General features: G+C 42.0%; 1 protein-coding gene across 3 annotated transcripts in view; it reads right to left on the reverse strand.

Annotated features, from left to right (window-relative positions):
- Positions 1–9,124: 9,124 nt before the first annotated feature.
- TIMELESS (timeless circadian regulator) overlaps positions 9,125–17,139 on the reverse strand; it is a 22,756-nt gene continuing 14,741 nt past the window's right edge. For 2 of the 3 annotated variants that reach the window (XM_006908906.3, XM_015587065.2), the window contains 18 exons: positions 17,026–17,129; positions 16,713–16,882; positions 15,521–15,655; positions 15,268–15,419; positions 14,490–14,587; positions 14,286–14,406; positions 13,980–14,181; positions 13,589–13,734; positions 12,857–12,942; positions 12,649–12,766; positions 12,477–12,559; positions 12,103–12,245; positions 11,730–11,907; positions 11,582–11,650; positions 11,337–11,455; positions 10,166–10,391; positions 9,935–10,039; positions 9,125–9,798 (listed from right to left, as the gene is read on the reverse strand). In XM_006908906.3, the coding sequence (XP_006908968.1) occupies positions 9,725–9,798; positions 9,935–10,039; positions 10,166–10,391; positions 11,337–11,455; positions 11,582–11,650; positions 11,730–11,907; positions 12,103–12,245; positions 12,477–12,559; positions 12,649–12,766; positions 12,857–12,942; positions 13,589–13,734; positions 13,980–14,181; positions 14,286–14,406; positions 14,490–14,587; positions 15,268–15,419; positions 15,521–15,655; positions 16,713–16,882; positions 17,026–17,129 (2,329 nt within the window). In that variant the 3' untranslated portion in view covers positions 9,125–9,724. The remainder of the gene's footprint in view (positions 9,799–9,934; positions 10,040–10,165; positions 10,392–11,336; positions 11,456–11,581; positions 11,651–11,729; positions 11,908–12,102; positions 12,246–12,476; positions 12,560–12,648; positions 12,767–12,856; positions 12,943–13,588; positions 13,735–13,979; positions 14,182–14,285; positions 14,407–14,489; positions 14,588–15,267; positions 15,420–15,520; positions 15,656–16,712; positions 16,883–17,025; positions 17,130–17,139) is intronic. The other variant, XM_015587067.2, reaches the window with a different exon arrangement.

Here is a 17,139-nt window from a genome sequence, read left to right on the forward strand (position 1 = left end):
TTTTATACATTTGTGATGAATAATTTAAAAATTAAATTCAGGAAAAAATGTATGATAGCATCAAAAATAATAAAATAGGAATAAATTTAACAAAAGAAGTATAAAACTTGTACCGTGAAAACTACAAACCATTATCAAAAGAGATTAAAGAAGACTAAAGATTAAAGAAGAACAAACTAAAGCCAAAGTTAGTATAAGGAAGAAAATAATCAAGATTAGAGCAGAGATAAACAAAATAAAGAATAGAAAATCAATTAATCCAAAATTGGTTCTTCAAAAAGATCAACAAAATTGACAAACCTTTAGCTACACTGACTAAAAAAGAGAGAGAGAAAAGACTCAAATTACTAACATGAGAAATGAAAATGGATGCACAGCAAAAGAAGCTATCAACAAAATAAAAGGGCAACCTACCAAATGGGAGAAAATTTGCAAATTATATATGTGATAAGGAGTTAATTTCCAAAATACATAAAGAACTCATACAACTAAATAGCAAAAATTCCAAATCGTTCAATTTAAAAATGATCAGAGGATCTGAATAGACATTTTTCCAAAGAAGACATACAGAGAGCCAACAGGTACATGAAAAAGTGCTCAACATCATTACTAATCAGGGAAATGCAAATGAAAACCACCATAAGATATTACCTCACACCTGTTAGAATGACTGTTATCAAAAAGACAAGAAATAAGTGTTGACGAGGATGTGGAGAAAAGGGAACACTTGTGCACTGTTGGTGAGAATACACTGCTGGTGCAGCCATAATGGAAAACAGTATGGAGGTTCCCCTCAAAATTAAAAATAGCCAGATTCCCAATCCACAGAAACTGTGAGATAATAAATGTTTGTTGTACAGCTCTAAAAAATAAAAAATAAAAAATAGAACTACTATATGATCCAGCAATTTCACTTCTGGGTATTTATCCAAAGGAAATGAAAACATTAACTCAAAAAGATATATACACCCTATATTCACTGTAGCATTATTTATAATAGCCAAGACATGGTAGCAAACTAAGTATCCACTGATGGATGAATAGATAAAGTAGATGCGGTGTAATATATACAATGGAATATTATTCAGCCATAAAAAAGAATGAAATCTTGCCATTCATGACATAGATAGACCTTATGGGGGTATCATGCCAAGTAAAATAAATAGACAGAGAAAGACAAATAACATATGATTTCATATATAGAATCTAAAAAAAAAAACCCCATACTCATAGATAATATTGGTGATTGCCAGAGATTGGGGTTAGGAGCAGGTGAAAGGGGGAATGGGGATCAAAAGGTATAAACTTCCAGTGTAAAATAAGTCCTGAGACGTAATGTACATCATGGAGACTATAGTTTATAATACGGTATTGTATATTTGAAAGTTGCTAAGAGAGTAAAGCTTAAAAATTCTTATCAAAAGGAAAAATTATAACTGTGTGGTGATGGATATTAACTTGACTTATTGTGGTGATCATTTCACAGTATATACAGATATTGAATCATCATGTGTACACCTGAAACTAATGTTATATGTCAATTATATCTCAAAAAAAGATAAATGAAATTGAAAATATTACTACTATTTTACAGAAACAAAAAGGATTTTAAGAGAGTACTATGAATAAGTGTATGCTAACAATTCAGGTAATCTAGATATAATAGGCAAATTCCTAGAAATATACAATCTACCAAGACTAATCATGAGTATTAGAAAATCTGGCTAGTAAGGAGATTGAATCAGTAATCAAAAACCTCCCGATAAAGAAAAGCTCTGGACCAAATGGCTTCACTGGTGAATTCTACCAAACATTTGAAGAACTAATATCGGGGTCCTTCTCAAACTCTTCCAGAAAATCAAAAAGGAAGATAAACATTCTAACTCATTCTAGGAGACCAGTGTTATCCTGATACAAAGCTAGACAAAGAAACTACAAAAAAGAAAACGATAGACCAATATCCCTTGTGAATGCTGATGCAAAAATCCTCAACAATACTGGCAAACTGGATTTGGCTAATATTTAGTGTATAAAGGATTATACACCATGATTAAGTGAGATTTATTCCTGGAATGTAAGGATGGCTCAATATATGAAGATCAATCAATGTGACTCACTACATTACAGAATGAGGGAGGAAAACCACATGACCATTTCAACTGATGCAGAAAAGCATTTTATATCAACAAAATAGGAATAGAAAAAGCTATATCAACATAATAAATACCACATATGAAAAACCTACGACTAACATCATACACAATGGTAAAAGACTGAAAGCTTTTCCTCTAATATCAGGAACAAGACAAAGATGCCTGTTTTCACCACTTTTATTCAACATAGTATTGGAAGTTCTGGCCAGAGCAATTAGGCAAGAAAAAGAAATAAAAGACATTCAAGTTGGAAAGGAAGAAGCAAAATTACCTGTTTGCAGATGACATGATCTTATGTGTAGAAAACCCTAAATATTCACACACACACACACACGCGCGCGCGTGCACACACACACACTCATCTGTTAGAATTAATAAACAAGATAAACACACCTGCAAGATACAAAATCAACACTCCCAAATTAGTTGCATTTCTATACATTAACAATGAAAAAGAAATTAAGAAAACATTTTTTAACAATAGCATCAAAAAGAATACTTGAGAATAAACTTAACCAAGGAAGTAAAAGATATGTATGTACACTGAAAACTACAAAGCATTACTGAAGTAAATTAAAGAAGGCATAAATAAATGGAAAGACATCATGTTCATGGATTGTAACACTTAAGATTGCTAATATATCAATACTACCCAAAGAGACTAATAAATTTAATGCAACTCTATCAAAATCTTAGTGATTTTTTTTTGCAGAAATAGAAAAAACACCCTAAAATTCATATGGAATTTCAAGAGACATAGAATAGCCAAAACAATCCTGAAAAAAAGTACAAAGTTGAAGGACTTGCTTCCTGATTTTAAAACCTATTACAAAGCTATAGTAATCAAATCGGTGTGACATAAAGATAGACATATCTATCTTTGGCATAGAATAGAGAGCTCAGAAATAAACCTTTGCATATATAGTCAAATGCTTTTTTACAAGGGTGCTAAAACTATTCAGTGAGGGAAAAGACTGTCTTTTCAACAGATATTGCTGGGACAACTGGATGTCCACATGAAAAAGGGTGAAGTTTGACCTTTCCCCTACACCATATACAAAAAATTAATGCAAAAATGGATAAAGAAACTAAATGTAAGAACTAAAATTATAAAATTATTAGAAGAAAACATAAGAGAAAACTTCATGACATCATCTTTGGCCATTGTTTCTTGATATGACACTAAAAGTACAGGCAACAACAATAAAAAAAGATAAATCGAATTTCATTTAAAACTCGTTTAATTACTTTTTAAAAATTCGTGCATCAAATAACACTAACAACAAAGCTATAGTAATCAAATCGGTGTGACATAAAGATAGACATAGAGTGAAAAAGCAACCCAAGAATGAGAGAAAATATCATATAGATGACAAGAAGTTACTATGCAGAATACAATAAAAAAAACTTACACGACTTAACATCGATAAACAATTCAATTAAAAAATGGGCAAGGGAGGTCAATATCCATTTTTCCAAAGAAGACATACAAATTGCCAGTAAGCACATAAAAAGATGTTCAGAATCAGTAATCATTAGGAAAATGCTTATTAAAACCACAATGAGATCACTTCACACAACCCAGAGCCCCTAACAGATGAATGGATAAACAAAAGGTGGCATATACATATGATGGAATAGTATTCTGCCTTAAAAAGGAAGGAAATTTGAACGCACACTATAACATGGATACATGTTGAGGACATTATGCTAAGTGAAATCAGCTGGACACAAAAAGACAAAAATCATGTGATTCCACTTATATGAGGTACCTATATTAGTCAAATTCATAGAGACGGAAAAAAGAATAGTGGTTTCTAGAGGCTGGGGCAGGAGGGAATGCGGAGTTAGTGTTGATAGGTACAGAATTTCAGTTTGGGAAGATGATGAAGAAGTTCCAGAGATTGAGATGGTAATGGTTACATAACAATGTGACTGTACTTAATATCACTAAATTGTACACTTTGGTTAAAATGGTAAATTTTATGTTATGTGTATTTACCACAATATAAAAGAATTCATCATAAAATTAAAAATCAGTAAATTTTAAAATTAAAACTCTGCTATTAAGAAAATGAAGAGGCAAGCCACAGTCCAACAGAAAATACTTGCAAATATATATCTTACAAAGGGTTTCTATCATATGGCATACGTGTCTGTGTGAAATTTATATCAATAATATGTCACTATAATTTATATCAGTGGTATATTACATCCAATATGCATATATACACACAATATTAAATAAGCAAACAACTCCAGGGCCACCTTCAGAGATAAATTAGATAGGTACCCAAGCAGAGGGCCTAAGGAGGGGGCCGCGTGCAAGAGATCTTGGCAGGTCTTGGGATCCAAGAGAGAGTCCTGGTTGGAGAGTGCGTTCGGAGGATGCCCAGATTCTGTGAAAGAAGGCTGGGAGGTCAGGATTCCTTTCAGGGCATTTCTTGGAAAGGCAGCCACTGGGGAGAGCAAGACACAGCAAAGGAGCAGCACAGACCGGATCATGGTGAGTCAGCAGAAACAGCACTGCTGGAAAGAAGCAATGCTCAGGTTGGGAAGTGCGGAAAGCAGAGACACCAAGAGACACCAAGACTGGTCAGAAATAGGAAGTGTCTTAGCCCTTGGACACTTCGGTTACCCTGGACATAGCTTCACTCCCATCCTTACAGGTTTCAGGTCATCCTCACCTGCTCCGGAAAGAAACAAGCCAGAGGAACGAGATAGTCCCAGCACGTCCTTTGCCTCGGTGCTTCTCTAATGGGAATGACTACTTTCTAGATCTCATCTCTTTTAACCTCAGCCAAAAACACTGATGCCTCCGAAAAGTGAGGATGTAATGTTCACAAATATTTATCTACCCTTCCAGGCTCAGGCTTTGTCCTCACCTTTGCCCCAGGCTGAAAAACAGGCCTTCTTCTTTGCAGCTACTTTTCCTACGCCATATCCCTATCGCCCTAAAGATTTCTCAAGAACGGCAGTCCCCAACCTGTTTGGCACCAGGGACCTGTGCTCCTATGAGAATCTAATGTCTAATGATCTGAGGTAGAGCTGAGGCGGTGATGCTAGCGCTGGGGAGCAGCTGCAAATACAGATGAAGCTTTGCTGGGTAGCCTGCCACTCACTTCCTGCTGTGTAGTCCAGCTCCTAACAGGCCATGGACTGGTACCTGTGGCCTGGGGGTTGGGGACCCCTGCTCTAGATCTAAACTTAGATCAGGAAAAATTCCTGTATCTTCTGGGGGAAGCAAGGAGGTGAGAGGCAAGGACAGCAATGATTTTTGAGTAGGGGACCTCGAAATAGTTCTTTTTCAATGGACTTATCAGATAAATGAGAAAACAAAACCTATGAGCAAGTCAGACCAAATCAGAGCAACTTCAGTTTTTACCTTCTTCATTCCAGTGCAATATCCTAATTAAACACGTTCATTACTATGGTACGTGTAAGCCTGCTGCATCAAAATCATGGGAATTAGGCTTCATTTCTCATCTAGGGGTCTGGATGAGAAACTGCAGTCCAGAAAATAGGAAACAATGCTATATGGTGTCTCCCAAAACTGGTACAAAAGTCCACACATCACTGTGCTCTAAAAGTTCCTCCGTGGTGCTATAACCCACTTCTAGCAGGCCAAAGGGGTCCTTGGTCCCTCCTCCTATCTAACTCCTCTCAGTTGCATGAGGGTCCCCTAACAAGCAAGAAGTCAGGAAGAAAAAAAAAAAAAGGTTTCTAGAACAGAAGTCAAGTCTCCAGAAAGCTACACAGTCCTAAAATTGGGAGAACTAGATGTAGAGGCATCCAACAACTGGTGCCTGAAATTCCAGGATCCTAACTCTATGGGGAGCCTCAGAGGCTCTACTGCTCTCGTATAGCTCAGCAAAGTTTTTGGATCCTTTAGCTTTTCCCAGTTCCATTTTGAGTTCACCATCCATAACTGGGTCTATCTCCCCCTCCAGTTTGTTAGTTGGTATCATTATCCTCAATATGAAAATGTTTTGTTGTTGAAATTCTCTGAATTTCCAACTCTAGTGCCTTGGGAAGGACAGGGGAGACTGTGTAAATACAGCAGAGAGAGGGAAAGTGGCAGTTTGCTTCACCAGAGGAATGACAGAGGGATAAAGGCATGTCCTCCCAGTTAGATTTCCTATCTTTGCTCCTACCATCAAGTCCCACCTGCTCCTCAATAATTCTCATCAGTTGTCACCTCTTAGGGGCTAGATTTGTTTGGTTTTGTTTTTTAGAGTAATTTTAGGTTTATAGAAAAATTGAACAGAAAGTACAGAGTTCCCAAATATTGCCACTCCACCAACCCTTTGCTTTCCCCTATTATTAACATCTTACATTGGTGTGGTACATTTGTTTCACTTATAGTATTTTTAAAATTTATGTATTATTATTATTTAAGTCCATAGTTTACATTAGTGTTCGACTCTTCATCGTGTAGTTCTATGGGTCTTCTCAAATGCATAACGCCACGTACCCACCTTTACAGTATTGTATACTTTCACTGCCCTAAATATCTAGCTATTTTTAGCTGCCATTCCCCACTAGCCTGGTTTCACGCTGAAGTAGGAGGCATCAAAGCAACTCCATCAGCACCCTAGACCAGCATGGCTGGTACATAGTAAGTACTCAATAGAAGAGTGGTCCAATTAAACCCTAGGGACACCAGACCTGCTGTCCTTTGGTGGCTAATAGGAAAGCCCTCAGGGCTTGTGTTCAGCACTCCTCATGGACTCTTGTTCTCCAGAGACTTTAGGTTCCAGCTCTGGCTGAAGAATTGCACTTGGCTTTCCCAGAGTCTAACAGAACACTCCAACATCTGCAGAAGGGTCCAAGGTACCATGTTGCACTCTCTTCCCTGTGCTGCTGCATTCCAGAGTCCTTGCAGCCAGTGGGTGTGGGTGTATACAGCTTTCACACGTCCCACCCAGTCTGTAGAGCTGAAGCTACAGGGCCAGGCATCAGTTTGGTAGTCAGCTTGCTCCAGGGCTTCCATCAGTGCCAGGCCTATGAGATCCTGGATAGAGAGGCCATGTGGATGAAGCCAGGCAGGAACTTTAGAAGCCCGGTCCAGCAGAACCAGGAGTCTGCAGAGGCTGTCTAAAATCCCAGGGACAAGATAACATCAGGGTCTTCAACGGGTTCCATTTGAAATGGCAGCCATTGGGTGCAACATGTAGCAATAAAGGATCAAATTGGAGTGGCAGTTAGCAAATTGTTTCATTCATCTGTCTCCGCCAGGCTTCTGTACCTTTTAGGTTAGGTCCCGTGAAACGGGAAATAAAACCCAATTGATTCTACTTGGCCTCTCCCATTCCCAGGTCACCAGGAACTTCCTCTGCTTTGCTTTCTACTTAAATTTGAGAACTCCAGACTGCCATTTAGTGAGATGAGAGCCTTTCTAGTAGGTTGTTCCACTCCCAGTGCTATCTAATGGAGAGGAACAAAGGAAATGGCTGCTTGCCTCTATGATCAGCAAGGGACCCGAATGTGGAAAATATTTTCACGTTTGTACTGTGGTGTTCTGCTCAGACATCCCTTCTAGAAAACATAAATGAGAAGTCTATTTGGCTTCTACTCCTTAGGCTCTACAGTCACTCTCTCCAGATTGCTCTGAGCCAATGACTGGTGGAGGGTGCTAGGGCCAGCCCACACCTGCTAGATACGAGACTCCTCAATCAAGTACGTAATCTTTGCTCGGGTTCACTACCAGCCCGGCCAAGATTTTGAGAGCAGCACTGTAATTTTTCCCTTTCTCCTTTCATAGGGGTCTGACCATCATCATGGTCTACAGACTTTCCCAAGCCACTCTGCTCTCTCACCTCTTTGTCCTCCAAAGGCATCTCCCCCAATACATCTCTTGCACTTTGAATCCCACCTAGGCCTCTTCTTCCTGGAAGACCTGAAGTGACATGTACTGACTGATAAGAGCCTGTTCAATTATCAGACACTCCTTCATAGCATGAGTTTTCTTTCGGCAGTATCTATCTCTCCCTCCCACATTCTCATTCTAGTTCAAAACAGAGATCCAGGGAGACCAAAAGTGAGAAAAATGAGATGGCTGTGATTCAAATATAAATAGCTTTTTATTCCTCTTCCTATTTAAAAATTTCAAATGTACAAGGTAAATAAATGAAAAAGGATAACAATACTTCTTGTGCCTATTATGGTAAATGGTCTACATTTGATAAGAAAAACTAGAAGAAACAGGGGTTGGAAGGTCAGGGCCCCTTTTGAGGAATTTTTTTGAAAAGGCAGCCACTGGGACAGCAAGACACAACAAAGGAGCAGCACAGACTGAATCATGGTGGGTCAGCAGAAACAGCCTTGCTGGAAAAAAGCAATGCTCAGGTTGGGAAGTGGGGAAAGGCTTGGGACAAAGAGACACCAGGACTGGTCAGAGCTAGGAAGTGTCTCAGCCCTTGGAAACTTTGATTACCCTGGACATAGCTTCACATGTTTAATTCAATACCAAACACAAATCAAATACATTCATTCTACCTTTAGAGGCTGTGGAAGGAAAAAAAAAAAACAAGTCAGAGAAACAAGAGAGTCCAAACGTATCTTTTACCTGATCTGAATGGCTTTTTCTGAATCTCATCTTTACCCTACCTCAGCTGGAACCAGAGAGCCAGAAAGCTGATGGTTTCCATGAAGAGGGAAGGACATGACAATTGAAATACCTACCCATCTCCTTCTTGCCTAGAGTTTGTTTTCCTCTCTGCCCCATGCTAACAAACTGGCCCTTTCTCCCTTTGTGGCTCCTGTTTCTTCCTGCTGCATACCTCTCGTCACCCTAAAGATTTATCTTAGACAAAGGATCTCGAGGTAAGACTGTTTTTCTGTGTCTTCTGGAGGGAAAAGAGGAGAAAAGGGAAGGCCGATGGTCATTTGTAACTTAATAGTTAAAAGTTCTCCTTCCAAGAACATAGCAGGCAAAGGGCTGGGGTACTTGAACAGATTGGCAAGTCAGATCAACACTGGCAACTTTTAATTTTATATGTTTAATTCAGTAACAAACACAAACCAAACACATTCCTTATTTGGAAGGTACTGCATGCATTCCCAACCCAACCTCAAATGCAGGAATTGGGCTCGATTTGATGTCTAGGGGGTGACCATAAGAAAGATAATGAAGATGGGACTATCTAGTATGCCTTCTAAAAATGGTGTACCCCTACTCATTGTTACAAAGCTTCCCATCTGGTGCTTTGACCCACTTCTAGCAGAAAGTCAAAAGGAACGGATCAAGAGGAGTTCAAAGTGCTTTCTGTATTTCACTCACTTCTCTCATTTGCTAAGGGGTACTAATAACTCAAAGAAATGGTTCTTAGAAGAATTGGAGTAAGTCTCCTGAGAGCTACTGAAGCATATTAATAAAACTGGGAAAAGCAAGAAGTGACTGAAGAGGAGTCCAACACTGTTGCCTGAACTTCCTAAATCCATGGGGAAACCCAGGGCTCTACTGCTTCTGTCCAGTTAAGAGGAGTTTCTGGGTCCTGTATGACTCTTCCAGCTGTTTTAAACTCACCACCTAAAAACAAGTCTATCTCTACCCTTAGGCTTCTGACTCTTCAGTCATTCTCATCTTCATCCTCAATCTGAAACCGTTTCTTCTTTTGGACTTCTGGAGCTCCCAGCTCTGACGCTGTGAGAATGACATGGGTGAGAAGACAGAAAATATCTAAATATGTTTAAGAGGAAGGAGGAGGTAGCGTTTATCTTTAGGATTGAAGAGAGGAGTGCCAGAGGTTAGAAGACCAGGTTCCAATCAGATTCTCTACCTTTGCTCCTACCCTCATCTTCCTCCTGTTCCTCATCGCTGTCCAGAAGTTGTCGCTTCTTGGGTGCCGCTTTCAGCTGCTCCTTCCCACCATCAGTCCCTTCCTCTGAAATGACCATAAGATGCATAAAATTTAAAAACTGGGCCCTCACATTCTCAAAATACTCTATCAGCCTCTAGACCAACATAGCTGGTACACAGTAAGTACTCTATAGATAAGTGGTCCTATTACCCTCTGGGGACACCAGGCCTGCTTTCTTTTTTCGGGCTAACAGGAGGGCCCTCAGGGCTTGCGCTCGGTGTTCCTTTTGGTGCTCTTCCTTGGGGACTTGCTCTCCAGGGACTTTAGGGTCTAGCCCTGGCTGAAGCTTTTCCCCTTCTTCTGGTTGACTCAAAGAAGCTGCTAGCTTCCGGAGCTTGGTGGGACTCAGTTTGGCTGGAATTCGCCAGAAGGTTTCCTACAGGGGCAGAGAAGTTGAAAATGAGCAATGGGAAAGGACCAGCCTCTAGTTCACCAAATTCTGATATTATTCATTGAATAAATAAGACCCTGCATTGGTAAAGATCCACAATGGATGTGAACACTACTTTCTGCTTATTTATCCAATATATGCCCAAAGTCTCGCACAGTGCCTACCACATTAAGAGGTTCTTGATAAATTCAGTTGTTAATTGAATAAATGAATCGTGGGGATCCAAAAAGGTGACTCAGATATAAACCCTGATCTCAAGAACTCACAATCTAAAGGGAGAAAGAATCAATATAGTTTAACACCATAGGATTTGGGCCTATCCAGGGAATGAACAAATCCCAGCGGCCAAAGTGATTACTTTCATTTCAGGGGTTGAAAGTGAGAGGGACTGCTTCTCTGAAAGTGACAACTGAATTAACTCTTGAAGGCTAGGTGGAGGTTCATCAGGAAGATGGGCGATGTGTGTGTTGCCTTGTGTATGGTTGGAGCCTTCCAGGAGAGGGACTGGCATGATCAACTGTTTGGAGGTACAAAAAAGCCTACTACTTGGTGGATGGAAAGTAGTCCAGGACGGCTATGGTATAAGGTAGGTGTGTGTGGGTGGTGTGGCCGTAAGGCTGCAAAGATTAGCCAAGGACAGGCGTACCACTTGGAGGCTCTGAAATTTCGTACTGCAAACAGTAGGGAACCATCAAGAGCTCTGGACAGAAAAGTGGTAATATCAAAAACTGTATTTTAGAAAGATAACTCAGGAGGCAGCATGGAAAATGGACTTAGGGGAAGGGGAGATTGGAGGACTAGCAGAACAGCTGCTGCAGGAGTATAAGTGATGACAGGAAAAGAGAAGGAAAGAGACGGCAATTGCAATGATATGTATTTTTAAATGGCACCAACTAGCCAAGGTTGACACTGTAACTGATGGTTATTTACCTGTCCAGTGGCAGGAGGCCGAACCCCTAGCTTGCGCAATAGCTGCTGAAACTGTTCACTTTCCATTGCTTCCTCATTTTCTTCTGTCAGTGGTACCAATGGAACTGCCTGGGAGCAGCCTAGAACAGGGTCCATAGTCACAAATGGTGAAGATGTGAAGAAAGAACTGGTCCTCTATCTCATGACCAGGTTTCCAGCAGCTTGCAGAACCCTAGTCCTCCTGAAATCATCATTTACCCACTCACCATCCTCTTCCCGATCATCTGCTACTCGAATCAGGCAGTTCTGGAGCCACAGGAGCGGAGCAGAAAAGCCTAAGGGAAGAAGGGAAACTTATAATTGACCTGTACACCCAACTCCACCTGAGACACATCTCCCAGTCCAAGTCCTCACCTTCCTGATGCAGGCTTTGCCCAAGGTTTTCAGCTGAAAGGACTGAGCTATCCTGAGGAGCTTCTTCTGCTTCTGAGCCCTTCTCTTTGTCTTCATCCTCTTCACTCTCGTCTGGCAGATTCTCCTCTTCTTCCGGCTCTTCCTGGCAAAAATCTTTCAGGGACTCTTCTCTGTTAGGCTAAAATTCAATGGGGGTGGAAATGAAAAAAGGAGACAAGATGAAGATCTAAGTAGAGTTCTCTGGTTCCTGATCGCCCCACTGGAGGGTCCTAGTCAGAACAGCCTAAAGCAGGAAGAATCTAGGTGGGCTACTTCTAAGGAGCACGTCAAGGGGTGTGGGTCCACGCCAGCAGAGCCAGGGGAAGACTGTTACCAAGCTTGAGGGTGCCAACTTCTTCCGGCGTTTTTTGTATAGCTCCCGCCGCTCAGCCACCAGCCCCAGAGCCAGCAGTTTGTCCACTATTCGGGCCCGCGAGCATTTGGCTGTAATATTCTTCATGATATGACCCAGGACATCTGTAAGGAGGAAAAGTGTGATTACCCAAGAGCAGCAGGGGAAGAGGAAGTGAAGGAAATCAGAAGTCTTTGGAAAGAGGCTAGCTCGATTCACTCAAAAATGACACCATGAATATATTAAGTGGATAGAAGAGATGGGATAAGTGTCTTTCTCGGGAACAGAATGTAGCGGAAAGAAATGGACAACTGGGCCCTCATTTTGGAGGTTCCTTGAGCTTCCACTTCACTTACCATCTGAGTCCTGGAACTCCTCGAAAAGCCGCTGCAGCTCCAGCTCTTGATCTTCTGTCCACAGTACGATATGGGTTCCTTTCCTATAGAGGGAAGTGTCAACGGAAGAGGGAGCCGAGACACTGAACACAGGGCTCCCCATCTCAGTTCCCTCCAGAGCATATGCCTCTACCTTTGGAAGTCCTTGACACTGTCAGCCAGTCCCAGCCGTACCAGATGGTGGATGACCTGCTTGCGTGTTCGAGGAATAGTATTCAGGTGTGCCAAGATGATGTCTACCACATCCTCACCTGAGTTGGAGGAGGAGTGAGGCAGTAAAGAGGGGTCTTGGAGCTCAGGCTGCCCTCCTCAAAAACTCTTCAGATCTCAAGGCATCATACCTTCCACATCCTTATGGGTAAGGTACAGTTCCTGAAGCTGGGCCTCCTCCTCTGGGCTCCACATAGGGGGTTTGCGACTAGAAGATCTAAATGGGGAAAGGGGAAGGGAAGCAGATAGGCTGTTGGCCCAGAAAGGAGACCAAAGGTCCTCTCTGGTCAGTTCTTAAAAAAAAAAAAAAAAAAAAAAGACAAGAGAGCCAGCAATCTTCATACCGCAAAGGCACCAGCCAGCAGAAACCTAACCGCTGTGCTACCTTCCCCGCGTTCTCCTCCCACTTAAGAATCTAAAAGTCAAACTAAGAGATTTTCCAGGTTGGGCCTATGGAACCTGACACTGCCGGGACTGAGAGCATCATGGGAAAAAGAGAAGTGTGAAAGGAGAGGAGCTGAGATACTAAGGGAAAGAAGCCAAATATTTCCATGAATCCTTATGGTTCCCCAGCACATTCTGGGACATGGCATATACAGATTCTCCCTGTGAGGGCCGCCCCACTCCCAACTGACTCCCCCAGTGAGGGCTGCGGAAGCAGAAGGAAACCAGAGTACGCAGGAGATTTAGGCTCCAGGCCCGTTCCTCTCTTGGGTGACCTTAGGTAAAGGTTTCACCCTCACGGCTTGTTTTCTCATCTATGAAAGGGAAAGAAAGGTTATACTAACTGATCCATAAGCTCTTTCAGCTGTGACACTCTATGTCATCCACCCCTACTGCCCATCCCTCCCCATCAACCTCACCCACTGTCCAGGGAGCCATAGCCCTCGGTCATCTCTCGAACCACAGTTGTGTTCTTCCAGAACAGCAGCTCCACAAAGGCTTTTTGGTTGACTGCAGCCAATGCAAAGAACTTGCCCAGGATATATTTGGCAAAAGTCACTAGCTCCTGTGTGAGAGAGGCGGCTGTGAGGCCTCGAGCCTAACTGTATACACAAACCTGGCCCTCTAAGTATTTTTTCTACACTTATTCCCAGCTGCCCCTTCACACTTAGACTCTCTCTATCCTTCCCCACGCAGCTCCCTCAACCTGTCTGCCTACCTCCTCACCATTCTCTCTACCTCCTGAAGACTGTCCTTTTACCCCAGAACTCCCCCATGCCTCCAGACCCCCATTCCTTAGTATCTCCTCACTTTGTAGGCTCCAGAAGAGGGGTCGCTAAGCAGACGATTGAAGAGGCAGAAGAGTGAGAGCTGGTAAAGCAGGGCTTCCATTTTGAGGTCATGGGCCAGCCGGTGCAGCATCTTGACAATGCAGTGATTAGTGTGGGCACTATTCTGCTGGTAGCTCCGCAGCAGCAGCACGTAGGCTCGGATGACAGTTGAGCTGGCAAAGCTGCATCAAGGTGGAGAGGGAGAGGATGTCAGCATAAGACACTGCTCATCCTCACAGCCCCATGATCTTTACCCTGGAACCAACTCAGGACTCTCTACCCATACCGTTTCAGGTAGTCCAGAAAGTTAAACTCTTTCTCTGACACCTGGACCACTTGCAATTCTTCTTCCTCCTCTTCTTCTTCCTCTTCCTCCTCTGCCCCTTGTTCCTCTGTCCCTTGCTGCCCTACAGGAAGAGTGAGGATTACCAGGTCTCTGGTGCTAGAGAAGAGCTAGAAGGAGAGGGATGTGAAGGAAACGGAGACTCACGGGGAAGCGGGGCACAGAGGATTTGTTTTAGCAGCTGGATCTCTTCCTCTGGGGAAATGTCTTGAGAGCCAAATATATCTCCTTCTGGCCACACCTCCCTGGACCACAGAGAGAAAAAAAGGCTTCAACCAGAGGGAATCTGAGTTGTAGTTTAAAGTGGGAGATTGAATTTAGACTTGTCAGACAGAGAGAAAGCAAACTCTTACCTCAAAAATGAAACAAAGACTCTAGGGAAAACTTCCTTCATAAGCCACATTGCAATGAATATCATATAAGAACAAAATGCAAACAATCTAAAGGACTAACATGTGGTTAAAAAAATGTACATATTCAAACAATGGTATTTTAAAACCATTAACAATTATAGAAATATATCTGATGAGAAATGCTGCTCATGATATATTGAGAAATGAAAAAATACTATAAATCAGTATGTGTAATATTTCATTTTTGTAAAAGAAAAAATATATGATATGTCTATAAATAACAGGAAAAACTCTGGATGATAACTCATCAAAATGTTGGCTATCTTTGGCTCATAGAATTATCTTTTTTTTTTTTTTAAATTAAATGTGCTGTTTTTGTTTTATCAAACAGTAAAATCTCCCAATAAACCAATCAAAATTCCGCAGGACTCAGTATGCAGCACAGAGACCCAGGGTTTCTGATTGGACTTCTCTCTTTTGAAAATCGAGAACCCTGTACACAGTGAAAGCCTCTCCTTGCCCCCAAAAGCCCAGGAGCTGGATCCAGGAGAATGGATGGGCAGAGGTCTTACCGGGCAGACCTAAGGAGGGTCAGGGCCTGTGGGGCCTGATCAGCCAGCAGACAGTCTTGGATGCGCACCATGGCTTCTGCCCGCTGCTCTTCCACTGGCACCTCTGAGGCCGCATCAAAGGGAACCATGGAGTCTAAACTAAGCTCAGGATCCTAGAAAGGAATTAAGGCTACGGGAACAGGGAGGAGGGAAACGCAGACAGCCACTCCAGAGCACTACCCTCAAGAAAAACAGAGTTTCTACAACTACCTACCTGGGCACAGCATTGTAGCTGCTCAGCTAGTGATGGCCACACAGCCTCCAGTTCCCCTAGGCTGTATGGGGCATTACCAGAAGCAATGGGCTGATCTAGGGCCTTCTTTTTCTTCTTTCTCTTCTTTCGTTTGTTCTATGGAAAAAGAATTGTGTTAGGATGGCAGGAGAGCTAAGGCCTTTCCCCCATCAATGTCTTCTATTAATTAATTAGACGTCTGAATTAATTAGACATTCACAGAGTGACCAGTATGTGCTACTCAAAAGCAACAGGGAAGCAACAATGAACAGCCTATCTCCTTGCCCTTGAAGAGCTTGTAGTCTATGGGAGAGACAGGTAAATTACACTTCAGCATGGATAAGACCTAGAATGTGGCTAAGCATGAAATACAGGGCAAAACACTGAAATAGCACTTGACTCATTTCTTGGGGTTAGAGATTTGTAAAATGCAAAGCACTACATAAATATAGCCTACCATTTTTTACTCCTGAAAAGCGGGAGAGTGAGAGCCAATACCCCTGCCCTGATCAACTTGCGTAAAAATACCTTTTAGGAAAGTCTCATTGATACTGCTACCCCTTTCAAGTCCAGTGCTGACTGAATTTTAAGCTGTAGCAAATAGAATTATAGGAAAATTTTTACAAAGCAGAGCCACTGTATCCCCAGGATATAAATTCTTTAAGTTGTTTTTTCTTATGCCAGACTTCTCATTTATTATTTCACTTCAGGCTCATGGAGTAATTCTAATCCCCAACTCTAAGAATCTGGAGACTGACATGAGCAGCTTGAGTTATTCTAACAGTAACTAATACAGGACGAGATCTCAAACCTTCTTATTTTCAACTTAAGGCTCTTTCCATCTCACTACTGTGTTTCAGATGTATAACCAGGAAATACCACAGCATAACTACTGAATTCTAAAACTATGAACCTCCAGAGTTTATATGTTTAACACGTAGTAGGTGTTCAATAAATGTTTCCTAAATGAATTAAGATATTATTGGTCTTTCAGGAATTAATCTAAAGAAAGAAGGAAATTATAGTAGACTCCTGTCAGCAACAAACCTCTTGCCCTCTTAGTTCAGAGCAGTTCTGACATATCGGCTGAAGCTACAGATAATAGGAAGAGACAGAACCCTAGTCCTCCACCCTTCTCTCCCAGCTCTTTCTAAATCCTGGGGCTGCCCAGCACCTGCACCACCATGTTCCCCCGGCTCCGACAGAACCGCTCCAACATCTTGAGGAAGAGGTGGGTGGTCTCCACCAGGTCACGAAGGAAAGAGGGGGGCTGGCATCTCTCGTCAAACTTTCGAAACAGTGCCAGGAATAGTTCTCGATACTCCATCACATAGAAAATATTGTCTGGAAATGTGGAAAAGAAAGGATTGGAAGTACTGGTCTGAAAAGTCTGGGCAAAGGATTTGGTTGAAGTTGAGACTGGGAAGAGTGTGATGCTAGTCACGAGATGGAGATGGCTGGGATCAGAGACCAAGCTAGGGTCTTACTCTTGATGATGCGGCTGCTCTCCCTCACAGCCTCATCTGGGGACATATCCATCTCATTCACTGTGGCCAGCAGCTCCTGATAGGCCTTCAGAGCCAGGTGCATCCTGCGAGATG

This window comes from Pteropus alecto, unplaced genomic scaffold (assembly GCF_000325575.1).
Source record: "Pteropus alecto unplaced genomic scaffold, ASM32557v1 scaffold433, whole genome shotgun sequence".
Classification (NCBI taxonomy): Eukaryota; Metazoa; Chordata; class Mammalia; order Chiroptera; family Pteropodidae; genus Pteropus; species Pteropus alecto.